General features: G+C 46.6%; 1 protein-coding gene across 1 annotated transcript in view; it reads right to left on the bottom strand.

Moving 5' to 3' along the window:
* The window catches only part of LOC147120556 (low-density lipoprotein receptor-related protein 1-like), a 2,135,446-nt gene that overhangs the window by 1,076,466 nt on the left and 1,040,346 nt on the right, over positions 1 to 18,634 (bottom strand). The window contains exon 9 of the mRNA XM_085986655.1: positions 17,195 to 17,384. Coding sequence (XP_085842781.1) covers positions 17,195 to 17,384 — 190 coding nt within the window. The remainder of the gene's footprint in view (positions 1 to 17,194; positions 17,385 to 18,634) is intronic.

The following is an 18,634-nucleotide window of genomic DNA, read 5'->3' on the forward strand; positions in this document are numbered from 1 at the left end:
TTGCGACGTCGGAACTGGCCGGAAGCACTGGGATGCTTCCCGGTGGGCTTCCCGCTGAGCGACTGTGGACCATGGCTGTGTAGGGGACGGCAGGAATTCGCATGGTACCCGGAGCGGCTGGCCATAAACCATTTCCGCGGCCGAAGCCTGCAGGTCCTCCTTTGGCACCGTGCGCAACCCCAGCATAACCCAAGGCAGTTTATCGACCCATGCCACGTCCAGGAGGCTGGCCCTGAGCGACGCCTTCAATGAATGATGAAAACGCTCACACAGCCCATTCGCCTGCGGGTGGTAGGCCGTGGTGCGATGGAGTTTGGTGCCTAAGGCTGAGGCCACCGCGTTCCAAAGCTCAGATGAGAATTGTGGACTGCGGTCGGATGAAATATCCATCGGAACCCCAAAGCGTGCTACCCATGACGAGATAAAGGCTCGAGCGACATCCGCAGGGGTGGTAGACGTCAGGGGAACCACCACTGGCCATCTCATGGTGCGATCTACCATCGTCAGAAGGTGTGTGAAACCCCGCGATGGCGGGAGTGGCCCCACAAGGTCGACGTGGACGTGGTCGAACCGACGTTCCAGTACCTCGAAGGTGGCCAAGGGGGCCCTGACGTGTCGTTGTACTTTGGCTCGTTGACAAACCACACGTGTTCGCCCAGTCGCGGATGTCCTTGCGCATCCCTCTCCAGACGAATTTGGATGCTAGCAACTTCTGCGATGCCCTCACACCAGGATGCGAAAGTCCGTGTATGGCGTCGAAAATTTTCCGACGCCAGGTGGACGGAACAATCGGACGGGGGTCTCCCAAGGAGACGTCACAGAGTAAAGTGGTGCCCGCCGAATGGAACGGCACATCCTTCGGTTGAAGGCTGGCAGAGTCAGAATGAAAGGCTTGAGTGTCCGGGTCGGCAGCTTGGTCGGCCGCCATTCTCGCATAATCGATCCCCAACTGCACGGCTTGGACGGTGGCACGGGAAAGGCAATCCGCTACCACGTTGTCCTTGCCGGCCACATGCCGGATGTCGGTGGTAAATTCAGAAATAAATGTAAGCTGTCGCTGCTGTCGAGCCGACCACGGTTCGGCAGTCTTGGCCATCGTGAATGTCAGCGGTTTGTGGTCGACAAACGCAGTGAAGTGGCGCCCTTCGAGCAGAAAATGAAAATGGCGAATGGCCAAAAACAATGCCAACAGCTCCCTGTCAAAGGTACTGTACTGGCGTTCATGCCGTTGCAGCTGGCGGCTAAAAAATGCCAGTGGTTGCCACATGCCGTCGACCCATTGCTCTTGGACGGCCCCTATGGCGTAGTGCGATGCGTCAGTCGTGAGAGCGATGGTGGCTCCTGGCAGGGGGTGTGCCAACATTGTCGCATTCGCGAGGGCGGTCTTAGTGCCCACGAAAGCGCGGTCCATTTCCGGCGTCCAAACTACGGGCTCCTTTCCCAGCTTCCCTTTGAGGGCCTCGTAGAGCGGCCGCATGAGCTGTGCAGCCCTGGGAACAAAACGATGGTAAAAATTTATCATACCCAGGAACTCCTGGAGTGCCTTCATGGACCGCGGCCGCGGGAATGCGACGATCACCTCCACCTTAGCCCGAAGCAGCATTGCCCCCTCTGAAGTGATGCGGTGGCCTAAGAAGTCGATTTGCTGCAGGCCGAACTGGCATTTGGCCGGGTTGACAATGAGGCCGTGCTGCTGAAGGCGATGAAAAAGAATGCGCAGATGCTTGAGATGGTCCTTCTTTGTGGCGCTGGCGATCAGTATGTCATCCAGATAGACGAACAAAAATTTGAGATCGTGCAGCACCGAATCCATTAGGCGTTGGAATGCCTGCGCCGCATTTTTAAGTCCGAAAGGCATGCGGAGGAACTCAAACAGGCCAAAAGGGGTGATGACCGCTGTCTTTTGGATGTCCTGGGGATGCACCAGTACCTGATGGTACCCATGGACGAGGTCGACTTTGGAGAAGATCGAATTCCCCGCCAAATGTGCAGAGAAATCCTGTATGTGCGGTATGGGGTACCGGTCGGGGGTCGTGACATCATTGAGGCGGTGGTAGTCGCTGCAGGGCCGCCATCCACCCCCGGGCTTAGGGACGATGTGGAGAGGTGAGGACCAGGGACTATTCAACCGGCGAATAATCCCCAACTTTTCCATGGCAGCGAACTCTGCCTTAGCAGCCGCGAGCTTGCTGGGCTCTAGCCGCCGTGCCCTGGCATAGACGGGAGAGCCGGTCATCGTTATATGGTTCTCCACCCTATGTTTGGTGGTCGAAGCCGAGAAGGTGGGCTTAGTCAGCTCTGGATAGTCCCCGAGGAGGCGGGAGAAAACGTCGGGGGATGGCCGAGCGCAGGAGACCGAGTGCGGTGTGACCGTGCCGCACACACAGGGAATACAGTTGAACGTGGCAGCGTGAATGAGCCGACAATTTTTTAAATCAACCAACAGGCCGTTGGCGCATAAAAAGTCAGCGCCTAGGAGTGCCTGTGAAATTTTGGCGGTGACGAAGTCCCATATAAAGCGTAGGCCACTGAAGCAGACCTGGACCCGCCGTGTCCCGCAAGTACGAATTGCACCCCCGTTGGCAGCTTGGAGGGGAGAACCACACCTGCCGGACCGAAGGTCGAGGACTGACACGGGAAGGATGCTGCACTGCGCCCGTGTCACACAAAAAGCGATGGCCCGAGATGGAGTCGGTTAAATAATGTAGTTTCCCGGAATCGCTGATCGCCATCGTGGCTGCGGGGCACGCCCCAGAGTCGGTGTTCTTGATGCGCAGTTGCTTGTTCGGTGTTTTGGGCACGAAACTGCAAGGCGGATGGCAGCTTCTGGCCTTCATGTCAAACCGAGCGTGGTAATAACAGAAACCGGTTGTTGGAGGCGTCGAGACAGGGCCCTTTGGGGCGGGGCGTCTCGCAACGGCGCAGTGTGGTTGTTGGACCGCGTATATTTTATCCGCCTCTTCGGCGAGCGCTATGCAATCCCCAGCGTCTGATCTGGTGAGGGCCGCCTGCACCTGTTCGGGCAGTTGACTGAGGAACAGTTCGCGGAACAGGAAACATTGCGGTTCAGACCCCAGGAGTGTGAGCATCTGGCTCATCAACTCCGAAGGTTTGGAGTCTCCTAACCCGGGCAGCGTGAGTAGGCGGCATGCGCGCTCTGCCTTCATAATGCCGAATACCTGCATTAGCCATGCCTTAATGGCGACATACTTGTCGGTGGCTGGGGGGTTCTCCAGTAGGCTGATGATCCTCGACGCCGTCGAGCTGTCGAGTGCAGAGACCATGTAAAGATAATGGGTCTGATCCTGCACGACATTGCGGAGCTCAAACTGCGCCTCCGCTTGTACGAACCAGGAGGCCGCCTGTTGTTCCCAAAATAAGGGGAGCTTCAAAGCCACTGCGTTGGCTTCCATCATGGCCCTGCGTTCCGTTTCCGCCGCAAAGAACGTCCGCGAGGATTTGGGGTCACCAATGTAGGAGTGCTTGAACTCCTAACAAAAGTACTGAGACTGAAACTAACAGTTAACCAAACGTGGTTTAATGCACTTGTAAAAGTTACAAACAAAAACGCAGGAGAAACTCTATACAGGTCTGTACACCAACTGGTTCCATGAGGACTGAGGGGGAATGCCTCTCTCCTCTGATGGCATGACGTCATCACGTTTCCCGCTGTTGGGAACGTCACGTGACCTGCGTGATGACGTCATCGCGCTGGATCGCCATTTTACCGAACCCGCGCTGTTTATACAGAGCAAACACTTAAAGATAACAAGCCCCTGTTAAAGGCAATTATATACATTACTGCAAGAGTCTCTTGGTGGCTTTGCCACAATATTATATTATATTCACTTTACTGCAAATTCCTTGGGGTATAAATCAAACAAAGGTAGCAGAAGAACATACCTTGTTTCCACTCCCCCAATCAGACAAAACATGTCAAAAATGGGATGATGAGTGAAAATTTGGGAAAAGCAGACAAAAAATATTTTGAGAACCAAGGCCCAATTTTAGAGTGTGTCATGAAAATATTTTCTAAAACCATAAAGTCATAAAGAAATAATAGTTTTGTTATAAAATGTGTGGTAGCATTTTAAATATACTTTAAATATAGTCTCATTTGGATCCCCTAAAAACAACAATAAATTTTATTTTCATGCTATTGAAACCATAATGAAGCTACAGGCCTAGAAATTGGCCTGAGGCACCCAAGCGGCGCAAAGTTCGCCTGGGCGCTGGAATTTGCGCCGCGATCGCCGCAAATTCAGTTGAAGTGCCCCTAGAGGGAGACGGGGCGCGGCTTGAGGCGCTCCGCGTCCCTCTTAGGGTGCTGAAAGTGAATTTTGCAGCGCTACATGCCGCAGCGCCACATGCTGGGGAACGGCACGCTGCGGTACTGCAGGCCTTCCTCCCACTGTTAAGGGGGAGGGGCCTGCAGCAGCGCGTGCCCCGATCACGAGTGCCGGCAAAAGAGCCCGGCACCAAGGAGAAATGCCGGGCTCCCGGGAAACAGCCAGCAATGCCGCGGGGGGGGGACCAGGAGGCCGGGGACGGAGGTGCTGGCAGGCGGCCGCCGAAAAAGTGGCCGCCCCGCACCTCCACCTTAACCTGCGCCTCTGCCGGCGCAGCAAGGCCCCGTGAACCGGGCGCGGGTAGCGAATGGCGCTCCAGCGGCGTTCGCTACCAAATATCGCGATCGGGGCGCGAATGGGGCGCTGCGCACACCGATGACGTCATCGGTGGCGGCGCAGCGCAAAAGGCTAATGCCACCATTAGCGCCCCTGCTGAATATCGCGGGAGGCGTAGCCAGTGGCGCTACAGCCACTGACTGCCTCTTTAGGCGCTAACAGGTGGCGCTACGCACCCAATTTCTCCCCCCCAATGTCAATAGATGGCATATTCCAATAATCTTGCCGAGTTATATGGTAACTGTCTGACTGTCTGCAAGGCCTTACACTTAGCCAGTGAAGATTGAAAAAAATCACAGAAATCGCCTGCAAATCTGACATTCTGTGACTGTATGCAAGGCCTCACCAGCATTGCTAAACTTACCTTATAGTTTTCTGTTTTTCCTCTGTATTCATACACAGCAAGTTGAAAGATATTGATCCTCAGTGCCTTTTAACTTTTCTCACCAAGGACTCCTTGACCTGATATATCACTGGCTAAGTGTAAAGTAAAACTTCCTCAACTCTGCCCCAGGCATATATCTTCACCTTAACTTCAAAAGACCAACCTCTGCATTATCAATTTCCCTCACCAGCTGTCCTTATGACCTGTCTGAGTGAACCAGACTATTCTATGCTGATTAGAAATAGAGCTGAGACTACCCAAACGTGTTTCATGTAGGACACATAGAGCCAGCAGACCAAAAAGTATTTCATGGTATCAATTCAGCCTGAATTCAATCCAAGTTCCAAGAGATGAAAGGACAATGTGAACAGCCAGTTCACTTTAATCATTTTTGTGAACTTTATGATTAGAAAACACAAATGTGGTTTTGATGTGTTAAAACCATTTTTATATTGATATTGGTATCTCATAGTATTTTAAATATCTAATGAAAGTTATTGAATTTATTACTTTTAATAAACATATAATTCATGACAATCTGGATGTAATTTAATAACTTTATTGCATTATGCCGTGTGTATTAATTCCTGAATATATTTAATAATTGTACATACACAATTTACACATTAATAATGAAACCGTTTAAAAATTCGTACTGAACATGTATGTACACAATTACTAAATGTTCAGTAATTAATAATTTTAAGATTTTCAAAAGGTCTTAGAAAAATAATTTGGCTGTTGAAAGCATTGGCTTGCTTTTCACAGAAAAGGGGCTTACTCGATCAGAATTTTATCATTTGAATGAAAAATACAAGTTTTTGTTTATCAAATTATGAATATCTTTTCTTTTAGACAGAATCAACGAGATAATGGCTCCGATTTTGCGGTAGAAATAATGGTGAGGCTATCAGCACTCACTTATTATGGAGTAAATCGGACAGCAACTTCTGGTGTCCGCACATGCGCAGTTAAATCCGAAAGTTGCAGTCCGATATGCCCTGCTCCTCCTCAAGCTTTGCTACACTGGTGCCTCGCCGATAAATTCGGCACTAAAATACATGAAAGGTGTGAAATTGTGATACTTACCCACTAAACATGCCAGAAAGAGTTAGGGTTGGTGCATTCAAGTGTAAGTAAATTTTAATGGCGTGGTAAGTCTTAATTACTGCCAAACAACCTCTCTGATTCTGAAAATTTAATTTTACAAGTGTGGAGTCTCATTCCTTCAGAATTATTGTTGAAGATTTTTTTTAATTAATTTTTTTTTTGCTTTTCTTTCTGTCTCATTTATCTCTCTCTCAATCCCATCTTTCTTTCCCTCTCTTTATTTTATACTTCCTGGTTTAGACTCAGCATGGCTCAGTGAGGATTCTTCAATCTGATTGGCTAAAGAGACACGCTGTTGCTTTCCCTGCTCACATACGCCACAGATCCCATGCTGAAAAGGATCTCTCGTAACCATAAATTGCCACTCAAAAGCCCACAAAAAGTCTGTGGGCAGCTGTTAGCTTAATGAATGGCAAACACCATTCCTTTGGCACTGGCCGCAAAATCCGGGCCTATTATGAATGTTGGAATTTCCCAATTTATGGTCCCTCAAATTATACCATTAGGTACTAGAATATAAAGGTTCAGCAGAAACCTTAACACATTCATTTTAAATGGGTTAATGGCTCTGCTAAAATAACAGAGCGAGGAAATTCAAATGAATGTTTTAAGCATTCATACATTAGTATCCCATATATAATTTCAGGGCTATTGTCTTTTGAAAGTGGTATAAAGCATGGTAATCTTGTTTTAGTTTTGGTTCACACATTGTATTACAGTCCTCACTGGGTTAAGAACTGTTTTTTAACAAGTCCTCCATTTTATAATCCATTGCTGCTTCAAGCTAGGCTTTAACTTGACCTGGGACCTTTTGATGAATTCATTGAGGGGAAAGCATGAGCATAAAATTAACATGAATTGGATTTTAATGTTGAAATAAGCACTTTATGAAGTATCTATGATAGGAAGGTTTTGCGAACAATATTTAAAAATCATATAGTTTTATTTTCCTGCTGATTTTCTGAATATTTTTCTATAAATTGTGAATACTACTGGAAGTATTGGCTTAGAGAAGTAACTGAGCCATGAAAAAGAAATAAAGACATTGATTTATATAGCGCCTTTAATGTCCTCAGGACGTCCCAAAGTGCTTTACAGCCAATGAAATACATTTGAAGTGTAGTTACTGTTGTTATATAAGGGAGTTAAAGATATACGTCCAAATTGTGAGGTGATTTAAAACTACTCTGAGTTAACCATTGCATCTATGGATGTTATTTCAGCTCTTACACACAGGAAGTTCACGTAATTTGTAGTTCGTGATGGCATTTAACTGTTTGATTATGAAATGAAATATAGTCATGGTTAGGCTCTCTCTTTAACAGACGTGACTATGAGTACATTGATGAGCCGTTAGGAAAGCTTATAACTCCAGCTTGATCTTAAATTTGATCTATTCTATAATGCTTGGCTAAGCAAAGGCTTTGCTCTCTTTGGGAAAAGAACATCTCTAATTCCTCTCCCCACCCACCTTCCTAAAACTCAGCAGCCCTGCTGAGAAAGGTATCACAAACACATTAAAGGACGGCATGGGGTATTTACTTTGATACTTGCGGTGTGACTCCCTGTGGTCAGCAAATGCTGTCATTTGGAGCCAAGCAATGATATGTGGTGCCTTCTGCAGTTCTGAGCAGTGATCACATTTCTTGGATTTCCTCCAGTGTAAATTCATCTGCCAAACCCCAGAGTAGTTTGCATTCTGGGTAAAATGCAACCTTTTGGCCATTTTATTATCATTCAAAGGAAGTTTAACATGTATGCCACAGTACCTTAAAACAAATTTTTACAAAGATCAGTATTTTGTTTGTTGCTCAGATTATATATCCAAGTTAGCCTTTTATTTTGCTTATTTATTAATATTTTCAATGCATAAAGAATTTTTAAAACAGTGCCCACTTTTCATTTCAGATCCTTTCCGGATGGAAAAAAAACCGTAGGCCAGCCAACATCTGTAAAGCGGAAATTTAAGTTAACATTCAGTGATGTAATAAAAAGGAGACTTACCATCAAGTAACTTTAAAGTAAGCTTTAAGTAACTTATAAACACACTATATACAAGAGAGGTCTTTACCATGCCTCTGGTAGAAGCCTCTTACAATACTGAACAGACCAGTATTTATACCAGTCCAACAGGAAGTGACATATGACAGGAAGTGAGGTATGTACACAGTTCATAGTTCACAGTTCATAGTTCACAGGAAGTGATGACATAACTTCCCGGAAGTTAGCATTTTTATCACATTCTTCCCTCCTGCAGGATTAGAAGGCTGTGGTCTACCTTTTGGTCCGCAGCCGCCGAACAAGGAAGAGTCGCACCCGTTTGGATTCCCGTCGTAGAGGGTCGCTGGTCCGCTTACATGCGGTTGGCCATTGGTCAGAGTCTGTGTGGCCTGGATTGCCCTGTGAAGGGTCGGGGAGATCATGGCTTCGAGTACGAGCCCCAATAGGTTCAAAGTCGGACTGCCTCTGTTCAGAGGGAGGTGCAGAGCTGGTCTGTGGCAGATCAGTACTTTCATGCGCGGTACTGGGAGGGTCGCAACCTTGAGCACGGGGTTCTACCGGCACCAAGCTAGTTGGTGTCCGATCAGGATCCTGGAGAGGGGTACCCGATAGGTCCCAAGAGTTTCCTGGAGAAATGCCATCACCCGATGTCCCACTAGGTCCTGGTGGGCAGGGAGCCAGATCCCGTAATGATACGGTAGATTCTCGGCCGTCGGAATATCGTATGTTTGCATAGGTGGGGTTGGCATCGGTTAGTTCGACCTCGTCTACGAGAGGGTCATTTTTAGATGTCCGAACGTATCTTCGGAGTAATACAGGTCCAGGAGTAGTTAGCCATGACGGGAGTGATGTCCCATGAGATGAGCGACGCTGGAATCCAAAGAACCGCTCATGAGGTGTAGTATTTGTGGCTGTAGAAAGCAGGGACCGTATAGAGTGCAATGCATCCGGAAGCACTGTTTCCCATTGCTGGTCTGGTAGGCCCCGAGATCTTAAAGCGAGACGTACGGAATTCCAGATGATACCGTTATACCTCTCTACCTGCCCATTTCCGATGGGATGGTATGGTGTTGTTTTGCTTGTAGCAATTCCCCGTTCTGAGAGGTAGTCCTTGAGTTCCCTTGACATAAAGGATGGACCCCGATCTGAGTGAATATAAGCCGGCATGCCACAGAGAGAAAATACCTGCTCAAGGCAGCAGATTACTGTGGACGCCAGCATATTGGAGCAGGGGAAGGCAAACGGAAAACGTGAATATTCGTCGATCATGGTGAGCAAATATGTGTTCCGAGTTGAAGAGGGCACTGGGCCCTTAAAATCGATGCTAAGTCGTTGCATCGGTTGGGTTGCATGTATGAGTATACCATCTGAGGGGCGGAAGAACTGAGGTTTTAATTCCGCACAAAGCCGGCATTCTGAGCATATTTTCTTTACATCTCCAGTGGAAAAAGGGAGATTCCGTGATCGTACGAAATGTAGCATGCGCGTAACGCCAGGATGACACAAACCATTGTGGACATCCATGAGAGTGGAGGATGACATAGTGGAGCAGAATGCCCGTGTGAGGGTGTCCGGGGCCACATTCTCCTTGCCAGGCCGATAGAGAATGGTATAACCAAAAGAGGCCAGTTCCATCCTCCAAAGTTGTATTTTATTATTCTTAATTTTGGTTCGTTTTCGATTATCGAGCATGAAGGCGACTGATCGTTGGTCCGTGATCAATGTAAAGTGCTGGCGAGCTAGAAAATGGTTCCACTTCCGTACTGCCTCTATGATGGCTGTGGCTTCTTTCTCAACCGGAGGATAATGTAGCTCGGCACCTTGTAAGGTCCTGGACATAAATGCTACAGGACGACCTTCCTGATTCAGAGTAGCCGAGATCGCCACCTCCGAGGCATCACATTCAACCACGAAAGGGAGATTCTCATCGATGGAGTGAAGAGCCGCTTTCTCCAACTGTTTTTTGAGAAGGTTAAAGGCTGCAACAGCCGCTGTTCCCAGTGGAAATGATCTAGCATGCAGCAAGGGTTGGATTTTGTCCGAAAAATGAGGAATCCATTTAGCGTAGTATGCAAACAGACCGAGAGCCCGACGTAAAGAAGCCGGATTCTTAGGTGACGGGAGCTCTTGGAGCGGGCGAAGTCTTTCTGGGTCTGGCTTAATGATACCATTGCCTACGCAGTAGCCAAGGATGTTGATGGTCGGTTGCGACTCAACAGATTTGGATTCATTCAGGGTCAAATTACGGCGATGGAGGGCATCCTGAAATTTTTGGAGGTTGGAGTCGTGTTCCTGTTGATCGTGACCTGCAATGGTAATGTTATCAAGATAGGGAAAAGTGTCCCTTAGGTTTTCCTGCTTAACCAGGCCATCCATTGCCCGTTGAAAGGCAGCCACTCCATTAGTAACCCCGAATGGGAGGCGACGAAATTGGTACAGCCGTCCATTAGCCTCAAAGGCTGTGTACTGCTTATCTGAGACCTTCAAGGGTAACTGATGATAGGCACTTTTTAAATCGTAAGTTGAGAACACTTTGTATTCGGCCAGTTTATTAACCATATCATCAATGCGTGGCAATGGGTAGGCGTCCAAGTCGGTATATTGATTGATGGTTTGCGAATAATCGATGCATAGTCGCTGTTTGTGAGGTTTTAGAGGGTTCTTGACAATGACGACTTGAGCCCGCCAGGGCGACGAACATGGTTCAATGATATCCTCTGCTAGAAGTCGAGAGATTTCAGCCGCAATAAAAGATTGGTCTTCCTGATTAAAGCGCCGCGATTTCGTTATTATCGGTTGGCATTGAGGCGGAATACTGGCAAATAATGAGGGTTCATCAAGTGAAGCTGCTGATAATGCACAAAAAGGTAATTTAGATGGTATATTAGAAATAGTAAGTCCGGGTTTGGATCCACCAAACTCAATGGTGAGTTTCTTATGCTGTTTTTGGAAGTCCAGCCCTAAGAGGAGATCACTACATAAGTCTTTGAGCACCGAAAGTCGGGTGGAGGGATACATACGACCATGAAGTGTCATATCAACAACACAAAAGCCGGAGATTCTGGTATTAAGTGATGACTGGGCCATCGCAATTGCCTGGTCCGATGGGAAGACATGTAGTTTCAATTTCGCAACAATCTGTTCCTTAATGAAACTATCAGTACTTCCTGAGTCAATTAAGGCATCTAAGGTATGCCCTTTAATTGAAATTTTTGTGGCTGCCTGAGACAGGTTCTGTGGGCAAGCAGCTGTAATTGGTGTCGTTGCACAGAGAGTGGCTAAAACTCTCGGTGTGCTTCTTCGGGAGAGAGCTCGAGAGGAAGCTTGATAGGTCCTAGCTGGAGCATCTTGATAGGCCCTAATTGGGGCAGTTCGGTAGGTCTTAGCTGGATTGGCCCTCGTAGAGGCCCTTGATAGGCAAACTTTAGCAAAGTGTCCTTTTTTCCCGCAATAACTGCAGATTGCATTGCGAGCAGGGCAGGTTTTCCTAGGGTGAAAAGCATCTCCACAAAAGAAGCATTCCTTCCTAGATTGCCAAGAGGCTGCTAAAGTGGGGTCGTCCTCCTCTTCTTCATCAGAATTATCAGAATTAGATTCCCCCATGATAGGGTTCACCTGAGACTGCTTGAATTGTCTGGTTGCAGCTACAGCAGCAGATCGAGATCTGGGCAGCTGATAGAGGTCTGCATTTCTCTTTGCCAAATCCAGTGAACAAGCTAGGTCAAAAGCTTTTTGTAGCTCAAGTGTTTTACTTTCTAGTAGACGCTGGCGTATAAATGGAGAGGCAATCCCGCAGATGAAAGCATCACGAATCATTTCTTGGCGGTACAGCTCAGCTGAGGCTGCCTGAAAGTTACAATCTACGCTGAGCCTGCGAAGTTCTTGCAGGAATTCGTCAATTGATTCCCCTGGCCCTTGTCGGGCTGTGGCCAGTAGATGTCTAGCATAGACCTCATTTGGGGTCTTCGCATACAGTTTCTTAAGTGCCCGAATCACCTCTTCGTAATTATCCCAGTCATCAACATATTCGAACACTTTTGGGGTCACATAATTGACAAGTATCTTCAATTTAGCAGGAGCATCCACTTTACATTCATCCAGAAAATTCTCAAAAGTACGATACCAATGCTTCCATACCCTGCCAGCTGCTGGTGTATTCGGGTCCAAGTCCAGACGAATAGGTCTAAGGATTTTCTCCATGATGGGTGGTTCCCTGGATCCTTAACTTCCGAGTTTGTCTGAAGGTCTAGTATTTGTCAGTGTAAATACTAAGTTACTTAAATTGATGTAATAAAAAGGAGACTTACCATCAAGTAACTTTAAAGTAAGCTTTAAGTAACTTATAAACACACTATATACAAGAGAGGTCTTTACCATGCCTCTGGTAGAAGCCTCTTACAATACTGAACAGACCAGTATTTATACCAGTCCAACAGGAAGTGACATATGACAGGAAGTGAGGTATGTACACAGTTCATAGTTCACAGTTCATAGTTCACAGGAAGTGATGACATAACTTCCCGGAAGTTAGCATTTTTATCACATTCAGATTTCCAGCATTTGCAGTTTGTTTTACCTCGGTTTTCCTTCCTTTAAGGATCTTTCCTGAAATTCTCTCTTTTGAGGATATCTTTCAAATTATTCAAAACTGGCTGAAAAATTACATACCTAATTTACAAAGGCTCAGTTTTTGTAAGTTAGTTATTGATGCATATCTGTTCCTCAAAGAAGAGGGTGTATGGTGTGTGTTTTCTTCTGATTTCTACTCAAGAGCCTGTAAAATCTTTTAGGGTAAATTTTAGAAACACAAAGGCGAGTGGAATGGATAATCTGGGCGCGCAACTTGGGCAAACTGTGCGAGTGATTCATTTAAAAATGCTGGCAGATTCAAAATACATTTAAAGGCCTAGAAATTCGTCTGGGATCATTTTTGGACCAATCTCAGCACTAGTGCGTGCCCTAACCGAGAGGCCCGAGGATCGATGGAAATTGGTCCTCGGGCCTCATCAACATACCCAGATTGATCTAGCGGCATTGGTGGTGCCTCCACAGGAAGCTCGCCCAAGCGAAGGCATCAATGTTGGGCTGTCCGCCATGCTGGCTGCACCCCTCAGGAAATTCCCGGGAAGGGGGATTGGAGCAGGCTATAGGGTGGGGTGAGGGGGTTGGGGGGGGGGGGCGCCGCAACTCCTATGGTGTCGGAAGAGCACTCCTGCCCCTCAGGATGGTTTTTAAAAATAAATTGTTTATCACTTACCTTTCCTTGGTGGCCACGGGTCCCTGAAGAATCCTGAGTGAGGCAGGCCTTCATTGCCAATGACTTTTGAAAAGGGGTCCTTCAACACGTGTTAGGCCCCTAATTTTCATAATTAGGGCCTAAAGCCTGTTTTAAAAGGCCCCACAAAATTAGCAGTGAGGCCAATGCCTGCACAGATTGGGTACATGCTATACCACTGCTAAATTAGTATGCTATGCACCCATTTTATGCCCAAAATATGGGGGCATACTTACTAATTTTGTTTCCAAGGAGGAAGGCACAGAGGCCCCTCCACTCTAACCAGCTGCATTGGCTGGATTTCCTAGCAGCATGGGTCAGACGGATGCCTGAGATATACCTGCAGTAGTGCAGATGCTCTCTGGTGCCATGCAAATTAGGTGCTCTCCCCCCTTGACCCAACATACTCGGGTGGGGTCAGCGTTGGGGGATACTGGTGGGCACAGTCCCGCTGTAACTGCTGGGATCATGGCTTGTGCAAATTCAGTTCCAGTATTTCATCGATATAAGATCAAAGAAAGCAAGCTGAGAGATCAGCAATTCCCAGGGTCAAACTGGCTGCACCAACCACATCTTTAAGCAAAATAAGTCTATTTGTCAATGGCTGAGGTGAACTGCCTCCACAGGCTCCACAACATCAGAGCTGTGTAATCTGCTGCCAGACAACCTGTACCACAGGGATGGCACTGCCAATGGGAGTCAAGGTCACCAGCATTCTCAACCTTTCTGGCTTCATCTCCTTCTGGGTTAGCATAGGCATCATAGGACTAACTAGATATGTATCAAACAGATGACTGATACATCATGGTCAGTAATTTCATCTCCTTTACCACTGACTACCAAAATGAACATAACACAAATGCCTAATTTCACTGCACTGCTGCACATCTTACAGTGCAGGGGATCATTGATGGCTAGTAGGTTCTTGCTCCTCCTCTGCCACCAGCACTTGTTCCTCCTTAGTGTCAACCATGGCTCAGTTGATAGCACTCCCGCCTCTGAGTCAGAAGGTTGTGGGTTCAAGTCGCACTCCAGAGACTTGAGCACAAAAATCTAGGCTGGCACTCCAGTGCAGTGCTGAGGGAGTGCTGCACTGTCGGAGGTGCCGTCTTTCAGATGAGACGTTAAACCAAGGTCACGTCTGCGCTCTAAGGTGGGTGTAAATGATTCCATGGCACTATTTCAAAGAAGAGCAGGGGAGCTATCCCCGGTGTCCTGGCTATTATTTATCCCTCAATCAACATCACTAAAACAGATTATCTAGTCATTCTTCTTCTTAGGCAGTCCCTCGGAACCGAGGATGACTTGCTTCCACATTAAAAATGAGGTTGCAGGTGACTGATGAGTCCAATGCGGGACCTACAGTCTCTGTCACAGGTGGGGCAGATGGTGGTTGAAGGGCGGTTGGGTGGGGTGCTTGGGTTGACGTGCGCTCCTTGTGCTGCCTGCGCTTGGCTTCCGCTTGCTCCCGGCGAAGAGACTCGAGGTGTTCGGCGCCTTCCCGGATGCTTCTCCTCCACTTTGTGCGGTCTTGGGCCAGGGATCCCCAGGTGTCGGTGGGGATGTTACACTTTTTCAAGGAGGCTTTGAGGGTGTCCTTGAAGCGTTTCCTCTGCCCACCTGGGGCTCTCTTGCCGTGCCGGAGCTCCGAGTAGAGCGTTTGTTTTGGGAGTCTCGTATTGGGCATGCGGACAATGTGACCTGTCCATCGGAGCTGATCGAGCGTGGTCAAATCTTCAATGCTGGGGATGTTGGCCTGAGCAAGAACACTGACATTGGTGCGCCTATCCTGCCAATGGATTTGCAGGATCTTGCGGAGGCAGCGTTGGTGGTACCTCTCCAGTGCTTTGAGGTGCCTGCTGTACATGGTCCATGTCTCTGAGGCATACAGCAGGGCAGGTATCACTGCTGCTCTGTAGACCATGAGCTTAGTGCCGGGTTTGAGGTCCTGGTCTTCAAACACTTTCTTCCTCAGGCGACCGCAGGCTGCAATGGCACACTGAAGGCGGTGTTGGACTTCGTCGTTGACGTCTGCCCTTGTTGACAGTAGCTCGCGAGGTATGGAAAGTGGTTCACGTTGTCCAAGGCCTTGTCGTGGATTTTGATAATCGGGGGGCAGCACTGTGTGGCGGGGGCAGGTTGGTAGAGGACCTTTGTCTTACGGATGTTTAGTGTAAGGCCCATGCTCTCGTACGCTTCGGTGAAGGTGTTGACGATGGTTTAGAGTTCGACCTCTGAGTGAGCGCAGACGCAAGCGTCGTCTGCATACTGTAATTCGAAGACATTCGATTATCTAGTCATTATCACATTGCTGTTTGTGGGAGCTTGTTGTGCGTGAATTGGCTGCCGTGTTTCCCACATTACAACAGTGACTACACTTCAAAAAGTATTTCTAGCAGTAAAGCACTTTGGGATGTCCTGAGGTCATGAAAGGTGCTACATAAATGTAAGTCTTTCTTTTTTTTTCTTACCTGTACACTGCAACTCGCTCAATGCTACTTCCTCAAACCTACTAACTGCATCCTCTGGGATGTAACTAGCTGCGCTGATGCTTGCAAATATTAATGAGCGAGAGGCAGGTGCTATGTGAATACTGTCTTAATGTGGGCCAGTGATAGGCTGGAAAATAGGTACTCCACTATTATACTACTGGGGATCAGATACCTCCTTAACTGCAGGGAATTGGATGAAACATTAAAAAAAAAAAAATTACCTACCTTTAGTTTAGTGACTGCAGCTACAGACTGCAGCTGTATATGGCAGGTGTACATACAATTGTAACACATGTGCGCAGAGGACTATTCCTTCCTATGTGAATGTGTGATAGATAGACTCTTTACATGGAAACTGAATTGGTCATTGCAAAACTTTCTAAAAGGATCTAAAGGAGACCCAGTTGATGTTACTTTGAATCATGAATGGAGTTTGAATCACAAAATCATAAAATTTACAGCACAGAAGGAGGTCATTCGGCCCACCATGCCTGTGCCAGATCCTCAAGAGTGCTATCCATTTAGTCTTATTCTCTACCATTTCCCTGTACAATTTTAATTAAAAAAAATATTTATCCACTTCCTTATTAAAAGCTTTATGATTCTGCTTCCACCACCATTTCTATCCTAACACCCCTTGGTATAACTAAGTTGCCTCTGACCGTTCCTTTCATTCTTTTGGTGATGATCTTAAATTTATGCATTCTAGCGACCAACCTTCTGACCAGTTTTTCCCGATTTACCTTTACAAAACCACTCATCATTTTGAACACTTCCACCAGATCTCCTTCAAATCTTCTTTGTCCTCACAAATTCATCTTGGGGCGGTAGGATAACAGTCTTTCACATTTACTTCAGGCACATGCCAAGAGGGAATAAAGAACTCCCCAACAATCCTGTAAAATTGTGCTACACAATTCTTCGCAGAATAATATCCGGTGACAATGTAGCATTTCCATTTTCACACTTTCAGAACAGGACTGCTAAGTTAATACTCAAGTTTCACTGGTGTTATGTTATAGATTCATATCCACTGGGAAGTGCACTGAGACTGACATTTATTTCACAGAAGGTCCTTAAAATACTCAGGAGACCATCATCCAATCAGCCAAGGTTGGATTTGGGCTGACGTCCTGGAATCAAAGCACATTGCAAGCTCTCCTCAAAAACATTTGAGAACTACAGAAAAGAACATCTTCAGCATACAAAACAACCAGTAAAAATGTTTTAAAATGTAATGACCTACCTGTTGGTTGCCTTAGTTTGTGGTAGATGTGTATAACTCTGCCATTCTCTAGTTTTGCTAGTGTTTGGACATCTGTGCCGTTGAATCTGTTTATTTTAGTGATGCTTACTTTGTACTTAGCAGTGAAATTATCTAAGTTGATGGCATAAATGAAGTTTTCAAACACTGCCAAACTGTAAAGATGTCTAACCTGCAAATAAAAGATAGTTTAGTATTGCCATCTGCTAAATTATCACTGCATAATTTCTTAGACAATAAATCAGTCAGCTTTCAGATTAATGACATACATTTTATATACAACCATTACCACTGCAAGGATTCATTTGCCAGTCACATTTGGGAAAGCTGAAGTCTGTCTGTGTTACAGGCACACGCATTATTCCATCGTTATAATACAAATTATTTCAAGACCACCACTGAAACCTCATATTTATTTTTGTACAATTTATTCTAATACTTGAGTATATTTCAATTAAATAAATAAAGCTACAAAAACCTTCACTTCTGTATAATTTGGAAAGCTTGCTTTAACATTTCTAACAGGACAAGGATATATTAAACTGGTCCACATCATCAGTGTACATTTTTTTCAACAGATGAATGATTTAAAAATAGAATTAATTCCTTATGATTACATTTCGGAAGAATTGCATAGCTGATTGTTGGAGTGGATCATGAAGTTTGGAGAAACAAAAATTACTTCACAATTCATTCTGATATATTAAACGGTCTAAAGTATAATTAGGTAACTTGCCTTGCATGCTGCAGCCATATTTCTCAGGCGCACAACAACCAAAGCAATGGTCTTTAAAGGGACTGCGGGAGGTTGCCACCAAAAAGGTAAGTAAAAAACCTATTACTTACCTGAATATGGTGCAGGAGCAGGAAAGCTCCGCCTGGCTCCACATTAAAACTGCGAGCCAGTGCCAGCCACTGCTCACCCCCCTCCCGATCTTCTCCCTGCCTCCCAGACTCACGGTAGGTTCAGTTTTGTGATCTTCATTTCCTTCGCAACTAGTGCGCTGTCTCTTGGGGCATGACAGGTGTTCCCAGCACACTGGTTGCGTTCTGATGACACGAGAGGACCAATTTCACGTGGTCCACTTGCTCATCAGTTTCGGCGTGACAGTTGCTGGCTGCCCCTGGGTTTACATAGAAACATAGAAGATAGGAGCAGGAGTAGGCCATTTGGCCCCTCGAGCCTGCTCCTCCATTCAATGCTTTCTCCCCATACCCCTTGATCCCTTTAGCCTTAAGAAATATATCCAACTCCTTCTTGAATATATTTAATGAATTGGCCTCTACTGCCTTCTGTGGTAGAGAATTCCACAGGTTCACCACTCTCTGGGTGAAGAAATTCCTCCTCATTTCTGTCCTAAATGGCTTACCCCTTATCCTTAGCCTGTGACCCCTGGTTCTGATCTCCCCGACCATCGGGAA

Source organism: Somniosus microcephalus, chromosome 4 (genome assembly GCF_052327205.1).
Source record: "Somniosus microcephalus isolate GS21.2 chromosome 4, FLI_Smic_1.0, whole genome shotgun sequence".
NCBI classification, from domain to species: domain Eukaryota; kingdom Metazoa; phylum Chordata; class Chondrichthyes; order Squaliformes; family Somniosidae; genus Somniosus; species Somniosus microcephalus.